This window comes from Alligator sinensis, unplaced genomic scaffold, assembly GCF_000455745.1.
Source record: "Alligator sinensis unplaced genomic scaffold, ASM45574v1 scaffold1115_1, whole genome shotgun sequence".
Taxonomy (NCBI): domain Eukaryota; kingdom Metazoa; phylum Chordata; order Crocodylia; family Alligatoridae; genus Alligator; species Alligator sinensis.
The window spans coordinates 522,218-539,588 of record NW_005842317.1 but is presented as its reverse complement, the minus strand read 5'-3'; the positions used below and the strand labels follow the sequence as shown (position 1 = coordinate 539,588).

The 17,371-nt window shown below is 44.1% G+C and overlaps 1 protein-coding gene across 1 annotated transcript in view; it reads left to right on the top strand.

Moving 5' to 3' along the window:
* The window catches only part of UBR5 (ubiquitin protein ligase E3 component n-recognin 5), a 140,873-nt gene that overhangs the window by 34,062 nt on the left and 89,440 nt on the right, over positions 1-17,371 (top strand). The window contains exons 7-9 of the mRNA XM_025209929.1: positions 2,400-2,559; positions 14,775-14,924; positions 16,910-17,121. Coding sequence (XP_025065714.1) covers positions 2,400-2,559; positions 14,775-14,924; positions 16,910-17,121 — 522 coding nt within the window. The remainder of the gene's footprint in view (positions 1-2,399; positions 2,560-14,774; positions 14,925-16,909; positions 17,122-17,371) is intronic.

Here is a 17,371-nt window from a genome sequence, read left to right as displayed (position 1 = left end):
ATGGAGAATGCTGAGGGAGGTTGGAGGGTAGAGATGGAGTGGAGACTTCTAGCCCACAGCCACGGCTGGATCACAAGCTCCAGCCTGCGTTAGCAAAAAACTGCCATCTCCTGTCAAAGAATTATAGGGTAGGAAGAGACTGAGGGTCATGTCCCTTTTAATGCACATGCATGTGTGGTGGGTTTTCTTTCCTATACTTCCAGATTTTTTTTTAAGTGTTTGTATTTGCCGTAGTGAAACCGGCTAACCAGACAATAGTAAGTAGAGGTGCACTGATGCATCGGTCCGATATTGGATCGGTACTGATATAAAGAAAATTGTTTATATTGGATACTGGCCTGATGGAGCCGATAATTTGGCTGATAAATGCCTGTGCTGTGCGCAGCTGCAGCGCAGCATGGAGCAGAGCCAGCAGTGTGGAGACCTGCTTCCAGCTGGTGGGTTGGGAGGGAAGGGGTGTGGGGGGCGGGGGCAGATCAGTGGTGAGGGACGGGGTAGGGACAGGCTGTGGTGGGGCAGGCACAGGAGGCAGGTGCAGCTTGGGGGGTGGGGGCAGCTGCTTGCACCACAGGAGGGCAGGGGGGTGTGTGTGTGTGTGTGTGCGCGCCCCGTTCCACCCCCAGCTGCAGCCTGCCCCGAGCTGCACGGATCTGGGGGCACATGGCCCCCCACCCTCCTCAGGTATAAGCAGTGGTGGGAGCTGCCCTCACCCCATGAGCCACGCCTCCGTCCTGCACCCCCAACCCTGGCTGGGCAGTGCCTGCCCCTGCCTCCTCCCTCGCCACCGGGGGCATTGATTTTCCCCCTCGCCCCTTCCCTCCCCCTTCCCCTTCCACCACACCCGACTTGGAGGCAGCTGTATTGGATTGGTATCTGCAGATATGCCTCCTTAAATATCGGCTAGCAGTATCAGCTCCCCAAAATCTCTATTGGTGCACCCCTAATAGTAAGGTGTAGAGGTGCACTGGTACATTGGTCTATACTGTATCGGCACCGATAAAAGGAAAATTGAAATTATTGGCAATTGACTTTTTATGGCTGACATGGCCAATAATGCCGCTGATTAAATGCATCTGTGCAGCTGCGGCAATCACACAGCCAGTCTGGCAGCTTGGAGAACAGTATTTGGCTAGTAAGTCTGTTGGGGCAAAGGGGTGGTGGGGGAGGGATTGGAAGTGGGGGAGCAGGGGCAGAGATTGAGGTTCTCATAGTGAGTGAGGGAATAGGGCTGGGGCATGGGATGGAACCACGAGTGGCTCATCTGGGGGGGTATGGGAGGGAGGGGGGTGCAGCTCCTGCCACTGGACACTGCCCCCTCCCCCCCCACCCCCGCACAGGCATAGGGGGCGTGTGCACCCTGGATCTGTGTATGGGGCAAGGGTAGTCTGCTGCTGGGGGCTATGCTGGGCTCTCCCTGGTGGGAACATTGAGCCAGGGCTGCACTTGGTGTGTGCAGCAGTACTAGGACTGTGGCTACAGGGTAGCTCCCCCTTCCAGTGCTGATGCCACCTGCTCCAAGTGCAACCTCCAGGCCAGCTCCCCTTGCTGGGGAGAGCCTGGCACTGCCCGTGGCCCCAGCCCACAATGGCAGCCCACTTGTCCTGCGCACAGATCTGAGTGGCACAGGCTCCTTATGCCTGCCCTGGGGGTGTGCACAGCAGTGGGAGCTATCCTCCCATGCCACCCGGATGAGACATTCTTGCCTTTGTCCTGTGCCTTGCCCTGGCTGGGCAGCCCCAGGCCCCCTCCTTCCTCACTGTGGGGGCCTCTATCTACCCCCACAACACCCCTTCCCTTCCCCTCCCCTCCCCCTTCCTGCCCAACAGACTTTCTAGCCGGATGTTGCTCTCCAAGCTGCTGGGCTTCATATCGGCAATTGAATCGGGATCAGCCCAAAAAAATCTTTATCAGTGCACCCCTAGTAATGTATAGCATCTTCCCTTCACCTTCAAAAGGTGATATTTAGAGAGACAAGAAAGCATCTTTTAGAAGGGAAGATATTTGAAGATCTTAACAGTGGGCAAGGTATTTGATAACCAAGAATGACATGCATTATTTCTTGGCTCATTGCATAAGAATTTCTTGCAGTTGCATTATTATTTGCTCATTATCTTCGTTTTGATTCTGCCTTACAGAGGCAAACTGTTATACATAGGTGGTTGGTGTTGCCTCTAACCTCAACAATCTTGCTTTTTCATCGTAGGAACTTGATTATCATTCTAGCAATTTGTGAATCAAAAATTTTGCACCTAGCCTTTTTTTATATTGTGCTTGCAATTTGAGGAATAGATAATAATAGGTAACTTCAGAAAGCTTTGTTTTTAAAGAAGTACTTCTTGGGAATAATGGTTAATGATCTGGGAATTTTAAGTAGTGAATTGCATTCTTGATTTTTGCAGGCACAAGTTGTTTTACAAGGGAAGTCCAGAAGTATCATTATACGGGAACTCCAGCGGACAAACCTTGATGTAAATCTTGCTGTAAATAATTTGCTGAGCCGTGATGATGAAGATGGAGATGATGGAGATGACACGGCAAGTGAATCGTATCTTCCTGGAGGTTTGTATATTCTAACGTCTTTTCCTGTCTTTAAAATAATGTTAGTTCTGCTGCTTCAAAAGGGCAATCTGAGAATGCAGTTATGCTTTCAGTGTTCATTGTTAAAAGTCGACAGCGTACTCCATGCTGTACGAGGTACACGGTGAAGATAGTTCTGGCCAGTAAGAACATTCATTCTAAAAGATGGACCAAACAAGGTCTTGTATTAAGAAGTCTAGGAGAGAGAATTGCTTAGAAATTTTAAAAAATTAACTATTGACTCACTGTTTTTGAGAGGAATGGAAGCGAGTCTTCAGGATATTGAGCTTTATATAAGAACATAAGGATTGCCATTTATTGGGTCAGTTTTGCCCAGTATCCCGTATCTCAGTGGCAGAGGGTGGATGCTGAAAGGGAGAGTGAACTGGGTATAACCAGAATTTTTTCCACTATTCCTCTCTCGCTTGCAGCTTCCAGCATTTAAGGTCTAGGAAGTTCTGATTTTGGAGGCTGTATCCCTAACTCCCATGCTCAATAGGTACTGATGGCCTGTTCCTCCATGAAGTTATCCTGTCCCATTGACATTACAGATTAATGCACCTGTTCAGTGTATGTTTGCCCATAAAAGCTAATTTTAATGAAAAATAGAATTTAACTTTTAAAATCTGTTTTAACACGGTAACATTGTGAATTTTATAAAGTAAACTGCATATAGCTTTCCATTAAGATGGTTCATGTAAGGGCTAAATAAAATAGGAAAAGTGCCCCTCTGCTCCCCCCCTCCCCTTTTTTTATTTTTTTTTTTTAAAGCATCCTGTGTAACTTGATTTACAGATCCTTCAGACTTTTCTTTCATTAACTAATTACTTTGGTACTCTGACTCTTCCTTACCAAATAACCATATTTGAAAATATTTGGTTGTCAAGTCTAATATGCTTTTTTTTTTCTTTTAGCTAGGTGCATATTATGAAAATAACACTTCTAAACTCTGAATAATTACTAGTTTGTGTATGATAAAATGACATTTTAATATTTTCCTATTAAATGGGATTTTCTGCTCATCTGGTTCACCAGGAAGCTCATGGGCTTCCTTCATCTTTATCTTATCAATCATGTAATTAGATCAAGCGCTTTTCTGCACCAAAAGCTTGTTGCTACTTCTGTATTCAAGTTGCATCTAGTAAACTTCTCTATTCTGCTTTAAAGTCAAAGGCCTTTTGGTTGAAAACTTGTAGGGAGAGAGATGGACAGAAGTGCCTTAGTTTGCACCTTGCTTTTTAGTAATCAGTAGTTGCACAGTCTGTCTACCAGTTTAGCACCTCACTCATGAGATGCGGTTGGGGAAATGAATTAATTATACTCTTGCCAAACTTATTCACAGAAAACTTCTTGTTCTAAGAAGATCGGGATGCTTTACTTCAGAAGCTGCCATCAGCTTAAACGATAAAGTACCACTGGTGTCTGTATAGACCAGAGTTTCATTCCAAACCACTCTAAGTACAAGCTTTCTACATATTAATTATTCTCTTGATTTTAATCAGTGCTTCTGATCATAGAGACCATCTGGTAATTTATAGCTCATAGCACTTAGGAGCATTTCCAAAGCACATTGTCTTCTGTTCATGTTTCTGCCCCGTCTTTTATCAAGACAAGATAAAGTTGGTGATAAATCTCTATATGTTATGTTTTCAGTAAATACCTAGCAATACTGTTTTCTCCATAACTACCTTTTCCCCAAGTTTTTCCCTTTTGCAAAGATCAAACCTTGTTAGATTACAGCCTCCACATGTAAAGCTACAATCTTCTTCATCATCCTTAAATCCTAGTTTCTAGTTCTTGTTCATAATTTTCAAGGTCTTTGTGGAGGAGTCAAAAATGACAGCTGAAATGATGTTTTGTGTTCCTTAACCCCAGTTTGGATAAAGTTTAATCTAGAACTCTTGGATCTCAAATTACACCTTCCCTGAGTCTTTCATAAACTATTTTACAGCCAAAGGAATAACTAAGGATTGTCATACTCCAAGGAGTTTAACTAAAGCCAAGCTCTATGTGTAGTCAAAACAATGCCAGAAGTTTAATAGTACTTTTCTAGCTCTACTCTTTGCATATTAAATGTTACCTGCAGACTTAGTTTCTCCCAGCTCTTCAAAGTTACTTATCAGGATAGGGTTTAAGAAGCAGCTTATCAGAATATCTTACCTGTACACCTGTATGTTGTGGAAAAAGTGATAATATCTCCATTATGAAGCTCTGCAGAATCAGCCATTGATTCTAATTTTCACTCACACAGAGCATTTCCTTACTTTAAGGCTTCTGAACCTTCTTTATTTTCTGAAAACCTTCACCTATTCTCTTGCCTTTGGATGCTCCTCTGTACCTACTGCTGTGTAAGCTTAAAAAAATGTACAAAAAGCCAAAAATTGCTGTCCATTGCAAGCCTGTTTTTAAAGGTTATTTTGAAACATTAAAAGAAGGTAATTTGTTGTTGTCCTTTTTATGATGTTTAATTAATGTTAAGTTGTTTGGGTGCTTTTCCTGCTTAATTTTGTTTGCTTGTTTGTTTGTGTTTTTAACCTTAAAAAGCAGGGCTATCAAAGCTGGTTTTGATTCGCATCTTTCATGCATGGAAGCTCTTCAATTTTTATTTTAACCAAGTGTTTGAAGTTTTAAATATTTGTTAAAATATTAAAATAGGTTAAAAATCTTTCCCTCTTACCATAAACAAGGAATTTTATAGATTGCAGAGTGTCATTCTAATATTCTATCCTCAGTCACCATAATCTAAATCAGGAAAGACTGACTTGAATTTCTATTGAAAACCAATAGTAACAAAAAAATGCTTGGCATGTCTTTGAGACATTCTTTGCACATCATAAAAGAGAAACATGTGCCACCTTGTGTTTCGCTTGTAGGTCACCTTTAAGCAATGTTTCTTTTTTATATTTTAGAAGAACACTTTAATATGCTTGACAACTGTGCTCCATAAAAAATCTATTAGTATTTGTTTTGGTGACAATTTGATGAGACTCCATGAATTTAATATTACAAACAAATAAAGCAAAATGAGGTAAATGAGACTTTACAGAGGAACGTACCAGTTAACGTAGAGATGACTGAAGATATTCCGGTTCATCCACCAACTACTATCTCATGGCAAATGAGGTAGTTAAGTCAGAAGCTTGCCCTTGCTTTCTGTTCCCCTGACAAACTGCCTTGATTCTCCAGAATTTAAAAGGTTTCAGCTTAGTTCAGATTTGTACTTATTTCTCTGTGGCCAGCCATCCATAACATATACCCGATTCTTACTGATGTGGAATGCCTTGTTTTTGGAAAAAAAAAAAATGTGAAGCACAGATGCAGTGACATTACTGATTGCTTCTGAGATTGGTCCCTAAAAGTTCAGAAGGAGTAATTTTGCAATCTTGGTGGTGCAGCTTTGCCATTTATATTTGTATTGCACCATAATGAATATGAACCAGTCGAGCTGAGAGATGACTACCAGAATGGAACATCAAAGCTGGCTCTCTAACAACTATCCCAGTAAGGGACCACCAGTTGAGTGTTTTTTTTTTTTTAAATGAATTTCAGGATGGATTTAGTCCAGATGTAATAACTAAACAGCTCTCATTTGTTAGCGTTTCTTTTTTTTTTATGGTTTTAATTCCTGGGCCACTTACTGTGCTTCCTGGGTTTGTAGGGGGGTGGGGGGAAGCTTCCTGTTAATACCCATTAGCTTATTGAAGTTGAGTAGATGTAAATGTGAAGCTCAGCCCATCTCATTTAGCGTTGAATGATGTGACAGACATACAGTTATGAGCTAACATTGTTTGTTTGAAAGCATCAGTGCTGAAATCAGGTGGGATTGTTGAGAACAATAGCACCATGACAAATGAAATACTTTTTGTCTTTTCAGGCTGCATCTATTTGTGTCCGTAAAACCCAAAAGACGCATAACTTAGTGGTAGTTGAAGGGTAGTGGATTTGGCTCCTTTGTCAAGAAATCAATTTAACTTATTTATTAAACTGGTAAAGCATTTGGGGGGAAAAAGGAAGTCTTATAGATAAAAAGACATGAACTTTTAAATCCTGTGTAAAATGGAAGAAAGAGAGAATTGATTTCCCCTTTTGTCTGAATGAGCCAAAACTTCGTTAGAACTATTGGTTCTGTTGTGTTGACCTGTATCTTCCTAGGTCCAGAAGAGCTAGGTGGGGAGGAATGTTTAAATTCTTGGAATTCATGTGCCACTTCTGTTCAGCACTCTTCCATACTGGATGAAAGAGCTGAGCTGAGAAAGCAAGCTATTAATTGTGAAATGATTGTTGGAGTGTCTTCTTCAAGAGATCTTCTGTATAGATTAGTTCTGCTGAAAAGGGCTGTCATGATGTTCCCTACAGCTGTTTGAATTGACAGTGACAGAGGGAGTTGTTCGATTATTTTGTTTTCTTTGTGGAGAGGTGCCAGTACGTGCAGTGAGATTAGGCTGCTCTGGGTTTGTATGGAGGGATATACTATGTAAGTTGGGGTTCTTTTTTATTCAACACTAGGGGTGTCAGAGTCAATTGAGTTGGCGGGCCATATTCCCTACCAACAGCCATGGGATTGGCCATAGCTAGGGATTTGGTCTATGAGGCTTCTCATAGGCTAGATATGGCATTTTTCAACTAGGGGGTATGCATACCCCTGGGGTACTTGGGATGGCCTCAGGGGGTACTTGGTGGTAGGCGCCAAATACTTTGGGCATTGCCACTGGCACTTCTGCCAATCAGCCGAGGGAGGAACCCCTCCCCCCCTCACTGATCAGCTGCTGGGGGAACACCCTCCTCCTCACCCCCCACTTGTTTGGCCACTGGTGGACTCCTGCCTTCTTGACTGGCCGCCAGGGGTACACTAACCAAAAAAGTTTGAAAACCCCTGGGCTAGATGATCCACCTCTGCATCTGGGCTGCAGGAATTCCTATTGTTGGAGCATATCTGTTGATGCAGACAGCACCCAGGAAATTATCACCAGGGATCTGGGTTTTCCCTTTGCTGTGGAAAAACATGGGATGTGAGAAACTGTGGGTTTCCCCTTGCAGGCTGGCAGAGTTCCAGCCTTCAAGGGGTTGGTTGGGGCTGGAGGGAGCAGGACACAGGGAGTGCCACGTGCACCATGCACATAGCCAGCAATACAGCCAGGAAGAGGTGGAGAGCAGCTGCCTGCAGGTAAGTCTGTGTGGTGGGGGAGCAGACTAAGGCAGCCATGGTAAGGGAGGGAGTAGGGCAGGGTTGGTGGTTGGGTCTGGGAGCACTGCCCAGCCAGGGTGGGAATGTGGGGCCTGGCTGGGGGAGCAGGATAGAGCCATAGGAAGCTTGTTTGAGGGGTAGTAGGAGGCTGGTTTCCTGCTGCTGTTCTCCCACTCTCTGCTCTGGTGGCAGCAGCTGCTGGGTCCCATAACCTTGGAAGCTGGGGGCCGCCTCTGCCAGTGCTCGGGGGACAGGGTGCTGTGGGTTGGCAGTGAGGGGTGCCAGCGGGTGGGGGTGGGGTGGGCTGTGGGTTGGCAGTGAGGGGCGCCAGCGGGTGGTGGGGGCTGTGGGTTGGCAGTAAGGGGCTCCAGTGGTGGGGGAAGCTGTGGGTTGGCAGTGAGGGGCACTGGCTTTGACAGGGGTGGCATGGACAGGGGACCAGCATACCAAGGCTGTTAAGTGCCATAAAGCAGTGGAGGAGAGGAGTGGGGGAACAACCACAGCTGGACCCACATCCTGGTGAGTGAAGGGGGAGCTCTGATTTTCTGTGATTAAACAAACCAAAAATGCTAGAATATATAGATATTTAGAATTTATTTTATTATAATGATTGAGGCACTGGTAGGCTTCCAAATTGCTTTAAAATGTAAATATATCAATAAAACGTGTTCAACTAGCACACGCACGCACACAGCCATTTCATCTTAACTATGGAAAAACATGGATTTTGGGGGGTTTTAAAATTGGATAATTTAGGGGTTTTTAGAGAATCTGGGATTTTTTAAAACGGGGGGGAAAAAAACAAGACCCTGGTTATTACTGCTGTCTCTTGCCCTTTTTTACCCCCCCCCCCATTGTCAACTGTCACCACAGATTTCAGCCCCCAGCCTCAAAAAAACCCAGCAATTTGGTGGCAGCTAAGTTATGGTGGGATGGGGGAGTGGGGGCGGTGACAGAGCGGGGGCCAGCAGCATTAACCCTCTCGGTGCTGGCTCAGGCTAACACAAGCCCTGCATCCCGGATTCTGGAGTGGGTCATCCAGCCTCTGGGGCTTTATAGGCTGAATGACCCACCTCTGTTGGGCTGAATGCCTCCCAATGGCCATATGGTCAACACCCTTCGTTTATACCATTCCAGGTGTTTAGATTATAGAATACGTCGTCTGCCACTGTAAACTGAAATATAGGCAGCCCTCAGCTTACAATGTTTCGAGTTACAATGTTTCACACTTACAACATTTATAAATTGACACCCTCTATCAACTTTGACGTCAGTTTCGACTTTACAATGCTTGATCCGATGCGCTGCGTCACTCATCTCCCTGGAGAACATCAGTCCAAACTTCCTTGGACACTTTCTTTAAGAAAGCAGACAAGACTCCAGAAAAACCTGCAGCCAAGACTCCTGAGAAGACTCTAGCCAAGAGCCCTTCAAAAAGTCCAGCAAAGTCACCTCAAAGAAGTCCTTCCAAAACAATATGATTGCTATTTACAATATAAATACATTAATGTAGCTATATTACTCATCTGTAATTGATTGAATACACAATTCTGGCTTATTTTTGGTGAAAATAGGGTATTGGGCCTTGGTTCAGGAACCAATCCCCCATTTATAACATTGTTTCCTATGGAAAAATCATTTCTGAGTTTCAATGTTTCGACTTGAGATGCGGTTTTCAGGAACCAATTGTGTTGCAAGTCCGAGGACTGCCTGTACACTACTACTGCATTGATGAAGAATGTGGATTAGAGAATAGGTTGGGGAAGGCTTCCATCAGGAGCTAAAACAAGTGCATCCAGCAAGCAGCATCCCCTCTGTTTTACCTAGAAAGGTGAACAGACTCAAGTTGCTCAGTTCCCATCTGCTTGTGAGGGGAAGCTTTTTAAACTGCGTGTGCCTTCAGATTGCAACCTAGATTGCAGAATTAAGGGGTGTTCTGCAATAAACCAACAATGTAATACCCAAACTGTTTCCCTTACTCTGATGTGGATAAATCTAAGGGTATGGACTGGTGTTCATTTGCAGCGCTACAAAGTTTCTCAACAAAAACTTAGCACACTGTGGACATATAGGCATCCCAGAGAGGTTCCTTAAAGGGGGGGTTCTGTAGAAGGATGGGGTGGGGGGAGGGGGGAACGTGATAAGGAATCTGCCTCCACAGGAGTCAGTGATGCTGTCCGTAGCTGGCATCGCCCATCTTGGTGGCATTCACGATGGCACTGGTGGGAAGTCTCTTTCCTTTGGCCAGAACGTTAGATCTTGCTGGTATTTTTGAGCTGCAGGGGTGTGGCTCCTCACCGCCGCTCTTGAAGCACCTCCTGCCCCTGCCTCTGCATCAAGAATACCAAGCAGGGGACAGCTGCATGACTAGAGCTCTGCTGAATGCCTGGCTGTGATGGAGCCATGTCTTGGCTGGTCCTGATGGGCAAAACCAGTTGGGGCTGCCACATGGCTGGCAGAGCTCCAGCTTTGCTGGCAACAGGGTCCCTGCAGGTGCCCTTGACAGCTTGTGACTTTGCAGGCTATCAGGGAGAGAGTGCTTTAGAGGTCTCTAGGACCCCCAGCATCCCAGTTTTCTGTCAACCCCAAGGTGGAGGGAGAAAGGGAGGGGAAGCAGCTACTGTACAGGCATTAGACATAGTGCTACCAAACTTATAAGTTCCTCCTTGACAGTAGTACTTTTAGTCTGTAGAATTTTCAGGGTCTGCATGGGGCTACAAACAGCGTGAATGGCTGTGGTTTGTTTTTTTTATGGCACTAAATACATCCCTGTAATGTTACAAATGCTGCTCATGTCCATGGCCTAACAGAAATGTCATTGGTGAATGTAGGTGACCCTTTTCTTCCACTACTGAAATATAGGTCACATTTGTGGGGGTTGTTGGACTTGTGTCTTCAGAATGGTGCTTACGACTTACGGCCTGAGGGCTGCTCACTGAAGTTTTCATCCTGAAGACTTTAAGCATTAGATTGGTGTCTAGATTGGGGGTCAGCAACCTACAGCCTGTGGCACAGAGCCTTTATATCAGGGGTGGGCAAAATACGGCCTGCGGGGCCCCTAAAATTAGTATTTATTTGCCTCTGGCTCCTGTCATAGATGAAGCTGGGGCTTCTGGCCTGGGACCGTGGGGCTGTTTGTGGCTGCTCCAGTGCGGGAAATTCAGGCAAGAAGAGGGGGGAGGCAGGGGAGGACTGCGGGGATCACCTCTGGGCCGGGCCAGCTCCTGCTGAGCTCCACGGTCCAGCCATGCAGCTGGGAGCTGGCAGGAAAGTGGGGGCAGGGGGGAGCAGAAGCAAGTGGGAATTAAGGGCCTATGATGGTGTACCAGGGTTAGCACCAGTGGGGCCCAGAGCGAGGTGGTGGGAGCGCAGGGTGTGGGATGGCAGGGGTCTGTGGAGCCAGGCTGGGCTTCATCAGCAGGGAGAGAGGGGAGCTGGCCCAGCTACATGGAGCCCCTGCCGGCCAGGACCCCGCACTCCTGCCACCGTGCTCTGGGCCCCGCCAGCTCTGGCCCCGGAACACCAGCACGAGCCCTGTGCTCCTGCCCAGCTGCCACTGGCTCCCACAAGCCCACTTACTCCCAGAGCACCAGCCCCGCAGTACAGGTGGGGAGCAGCGTGCAGCCCTGACCCTGTGCTTGCCCACAGGAAATGAGCTGGTGCTCAGCACGGGGGGGAGGAAAGCGCCCACCCCCTCCATGGCTGGCGCTTCCTGCTGCAGCCGCTTGCAGCCCATGCGGGACTGTCCTGTCTCTCTGTTGCATCGGTGCCACCCCACGGGGCAGCAGTGGCAATGGAGAGCAGGCACAGGCAGCCCTGCACAGGCTTGGAGAGGCTGCAGCACAGGGCGCTGGCCACGGGTGGGGGGGAAGCTTTTCCTTCCGCACTGAGCACCAGCTTGTTCCCCAGAAGCTGCTGCTCGGTGCCAATGGGCTGTTTGCTGCAGCTGCACGTTCAGGCCTGTGTCATGCTAGGCTGTAGTGCGGCTACTTCACTGCCTCTGTGCTTGCTGCCCAGTGCGGCAGCTGCACTGGGCAGCACAGAGGTGCCGGTGAAGTAGCCGCACCACAGATTAACCCGGTGTAGGCTCTGGGCGGGTGGCCATAGCAAACACTGTCTGGCTGTGGTGAGCAGGGGATCCACTTTCCTCCACGCCGAGCAGCAGCTTTTGCCAAGATGCTGCTGCTGCAGCTCAGCCCCAGTGGACAAGCCTGGAGCTGGCGTGGGACCCAGGCTAGCAATGAGCTGGTGCTCAGAGCAGAGGGAAAAGCAGGCGCTTTTATAGAATGATCCACCCAGGTGAGAAGTCAGAGGGTGCTAGGACCCTGCCATCAGGGTGGGGTGGAGGTACTGGGAGTGAGCGGGCAGGCAGGAACCAGCGGCAGCCAGGCGGGAGTGTGGGGCCCGTGCTGGTGTCCAGTCAGCAGGTGCTCTCTGGAGCTGGGCCCATTCCCCCCCTCTCCCTGTTGGTGCAGTCCAGCTTGGCTCCACAGATTCCTGCCAGCCCATATCCTGTGCTCCTACCACCCCACTCTAGGCCCCACTGGCACTGGCCCTGGGACACTGGTGCAGGGCCTGCGCTCCTGCTCGCTTCCACTCCCCCCCACTGCTTTCTCCACTCTCCTGCCCGCCCACTCTGCACTACATGGCTCCCATACCCACATCCATATCCACGTATCCCCACAAACACCCACATGCAATCACTTCTGCATCTACGCCACAAATGCCCACGAATCGTGACAAATATATTTTTTAATTAAAATTTATTATTATGGGTGTTTGATTTTTAGTATGTAATTTGATTTTTTTTCCCCCTAAAATGACAAACCCTCTTCCCCAAAGGAGTACTTCCATGGGCGAGGGGAGGGACTTCCAGTGGCAAAGGTCAGAGGCTAGGGGCGGGACTTCTGGTCTCAAGGTGATGACCAGGGGGCGGGTCTACCCATGTGGCCCTCAACAGCTTGCCAAAACTTGGTAAGCGGCCCTCCGCCCAAGATAATTGCCCACCCCTGCTTTATATCTACTCAAGTTTGTTAGGCTACAACAGCATATTCATTCAGTGCCAGGGGTGATTGTTGGCTGTGGGAGTTCTCTGTGTGCTGCTGCAGAAATGATGGCAGGGTCCTAGCACCCTCTGACTTCTCACCTGGGTGGATCATTCTATAAAAGGTTGCCTGCACCTGGTCTTGATAGGGTATCCTGGAGGAGGGACCTAAGCTGCTTAATGGAAATATAGTATAACATTTGTCTGCGTTCACTTAACCAACACTTGGGTGAGAGAAAAAGGGGCAAAAGAAATGAGCAAGAGAATTTCAGAGGTGGGAAGAATTTTAGAAAGTGAGAGGAAGACAGGTCAAAAGAAATGGGCTAAATGCTTCTTAAAGTACATTTAGTGATTAATTTTTTTAATGCCAGTTAGATCTGGTTTAGCTTAAGTAGGTTCTAGTCTAATAAAAAATCATATGCCTGTTTTTATTCCTTGTTAGGAGCATTTAAAAAAATTTAGGCTGTATTTAGCAAACTTTTTGATAGAGCCAGGTTATAGAGTCTAAAAATCAGGGTTTACCTCAGAATCTTTGCTCTTCAGCTTTGAACTGCACTTCTTGGCTGAACAGCTCATCTCCAGATGAGCCAAGATAAGTGCTCTTTTAAAACTTAACTTTATATCTAGGGAAGAAGTCATTTTCTCTAATAGGCTGGGTACCTGGTAGAGGCTTCAGGATTTAGATTTTAATATTAATTTCTTTCAAATGTTTAGTTATTTCTTTGGACAAATGTGCATTTTACAGCTTTTAATTACTTTCTTGATATGCTTTACTGTTTGGTCACTTATATCTTATCTGTATTTCATTATGAAATTTATTTATTATTTTACCTTTAAGTTTTGTATTTAATTTAGGTGGGACTAGCTCTTGAAACCTTTCTTGTTTCCCAGAATATATGTGGGGTCAACAGTAGGCTGTCTATTCTGTTTCAGTTTTTGGGCATCTCTCTTGTTTTCCTTCTCTTTATTCCAGAAGTTGGGAAAGGAAAGGTTCAGAGCTCTTCTATTATTATTAGTTCTCTAACTCTTTTGGGTCTAGATTTCCTTATTGTTTGATTGAGACTATACATTTGATTATAGAAAGGGGTTGCGACTGAAGCAGCTAGGTGCATTATATAAGGTTGTTGGTTTGATATATTGCACTACTATTATAGGATTTGGTGTATGAACTTGGGATAGATTTCATCACAAAACGTTTGTATCAACTATTACCAGCTTCTTCATTAGTGTGTGAATATAATCTAGCCCTTATTAGAGAGAACAAAGTATGATAATAGGGGCTAATAAAAGAAATGTAAATGTCTGTAAGGTCATACTGCCAGATGCAAGTGTTTTAGAGTAGTGGCTAAGATACCTATAGTATTTCAGTAAACTTTTTTATTGTTAGTACTCTTCCAGATACCTCTTTAACCATTTTAATATGGAAAGCGATCCTTATGCCAGATAGCTATTAAAGCTTGCTCTGAGGGTTATAGCTTCTATTCTGTGGACTGAAAAATTGTTTGATTCCATGTGCTGGGCAGCCACATGCTAATGTGTAGGATCTTTGGAGGGGCCAGCTTTTTGCCATCAGTTCTGTCCTCCGCTTATCATAGGCAATTCAGGCAGTTCTGCTCTGTGGGTTTTTAACATTTTTATTAGTTCTTTGTTTTTTCCAAGTGCATAGCAAGGTCTGGCTTTCTGGGTGTGGAAAACTTTTGTTTTGGGGTAAGACACGTCTGGGGAAATGAGGTTAGACAAGTGATAGAGCAGCTCCTGTAGGGAAAATTTGCTCCACATATTGGTCCAATGTGCTTGACTTTCTGTGAGTGCATAGGAGGCACATCAGTTTGCACTGGTGAATCTGAAGAGCAGAAACTTCTTATAGCTAGGTATTTTTTTGTTTCGATATTTATTTGGTGATGGTCTTTCTAGCTGATGATTTTAAGTAGCTGATTATTCACTTAAGACCCTTGTCTCCTCTTATAGAGGATCTTATGTCTCTTCTGGATGCTGACATACATTCTGCTCACCCAAGTGTCATTATTGATGCTGATGCTATGTTTTCAGAAGATATTAGTTACTTTGGTTATCCATCCTTTCGGCGTTCATCACTTTCCAGGCTAGGCTCATCCCGAGGTAATTTTGCACCTTTTTTCTTTGTAATAAGTAGTCTGCTTTGCAAAAGGTAGAGATAGTACACCCTGGGGGTTTAGGCTCTAATTTTTATGCACACCAGTAATGCTGTATACATTGTGTCTAATGATTATCAAAATTATTAGTTAATGACTTCTGAATGCAAGCAGGTAAGTTCTGTAAAAGCCATAGTAACATCTTTGAAATTTGATATCTTTAATCATTGATATGCAAAGTATTATAGAAATTTTGCATGAAATAATACATCTTTAAAAATCACGTAGGAGAAGCATCTGCTAGTTACCTTATAACCAACTGGGAACGTTAATTCTGCTCTGTAATCCTGTTTCATGTGACATGCAGCATTCTTCAAGCTAGTTTCTTTGGTTTAGGCTATTATGTACATAGTGTTCTTATTTTCTTACATGTCCATTTTGTCATAGAATAAGTTTGTGCAGTGAGAGTAGACAGTTTAACTGCAGTCAAGGGAGATGGAAGTTAACCTGTGTATTTCCTTTCCTTTCCTTTCTTTTTCTTTCTTTTTCTTTTTCTTTTTCTTTTTTTTTTTTGGAAGCCTTTTTAGAGTTGGATTAGGAATATTTGTTTGTAGATAGTAAATGTTTTGAAAAGTATATTACATTTTAAGATGCTTAATAGAGTATGGTAGCTACTTCCTTATAGGTTTTTGAAGATCATCCTACTCAATAAATGCCCACAACATTTACAAACTGTTAATCCAACCTCTGTCATATATGCTCATTTAGTACAGCTCTGCCCCTTTTCACAAGTCTGTTTTCTAGTATGTTAACTGTTGAACATAATTGCCTGATATAAATTGAGTCAAGGGTCAGTTTGATGTTAGCAGGTACACTGATATATGAACTTGACCTGTAAGACAAGCTGTTATGTTTGGCTTCTATAAAAACTCATCCCCATTTGCCTAGTATAACAAAAAACCAAAGCCTTGCAGTAATTTATTTGAAGGGATGATACGTTAGTGTGATCATTTCGTACATGTAATTCCAACTGAATTTTGTGAACACAAATGAGGTACTTAATGGGTTAAATTCATTATGTGCATGTACAAATATTTGGCATCTGACATAAACTCCTTCTAAATCCCTCCTTTTTTTTCCTTTCCTAAGGTTATTCTATGTAAGACGTTACCACGAATTTTATAATCCTTATTTTCCATGCATAGTTGACTCTTGGAAAGTTAGTTTGATTACCTGATTTAAAAAATTTATCTGCATGAGCGAACTGCAGAGTACTGGCTTTAGACAGTTTGTAGGCCAATTGGAGGGGAAGCATTTTGGTAAGGAACATTTTCCTACGAGGATCCTTTTTAAAACTTGTCTGACACTTGAAAAGTTTTCATTTGAACTACTCAAAACAATTAGACTTTAATTTATTAAATCCAGTCCTATAAAATATTGTTTTAAACAAAAGGGGTTGGATTATCAAATTTTTACAAAAAAATACTTTTTTTTTTAAGATCGTTTTGTCTTTAACCTTTTCAGGTTGTTGTTTTTGTGAAACTCTCTAATAAATACTCCTTTTTGGCTTGCTTAAATATATCTAACAGGTGTTACGGATATAGATATATATATTTTTTTAAGAGATTGATAAAACACCATGCAGTAAAACTGTGCATATTGTACCCTAAAACCTCAAATCAGCATGTTAAACATTTTTTGGCATTTTACTGTTGGTGAAAAATGAAACCTTATGCTTTATAATAACACTTGATGGTCAAAACTACCTCACTTATTTCTAGTTCATAATTTTTATATTTTATATTATTTTGGTAATGTGAAGTACATATGCTTGAAAGGGTTTATATTGAATGTTGCATGTCAGGAATTTTTATATATAAATATTTTTAATTAATGATGAGTAGATTTGCCTACTGTTAGTTGCATCCTGAAGGGTCTTTACTAGAGAGTGGCTTACTTTTATCCCACTGGTGTGACCCAATTGCATACCAGTTCTCCTTCTTCCCTTAGAGAGAGACTCTGAGCTGTTGCGTGAACGTGAGTCCGTTTTACGTTTGCGTGAACGAAGGTGGCTTGATGGAGCCTCATTTGATAATGAAAGGGGCTCTACAAGTAAGGAAGGGGAGCCAAACCTGGATAAGAAGAATACTCCTGTCCAAAGCCCTGTCTCATTAGGAGAAGACTTGCAGTGGTGGCCAGACAAGGTACTGAGAATTTTTTGGCTTGTTTATTCATTTTGTATATTATATGCAAATATATAATTCCTGGTGAATACTTGGTTTTGTTTGTGTAATTATTGAAGTAAATTTGTTACATTTTCTTATGCACTTATTTATTTCTGTTTATACTTTTGATGTTCATGTCTCAGTAATTGAAGGTTTGTGGCTATATATGTTCTTACTTATTCCATCTGTCTGGCATCCCTCCTTCCCCCGTCATGGAATATAAGGTTTA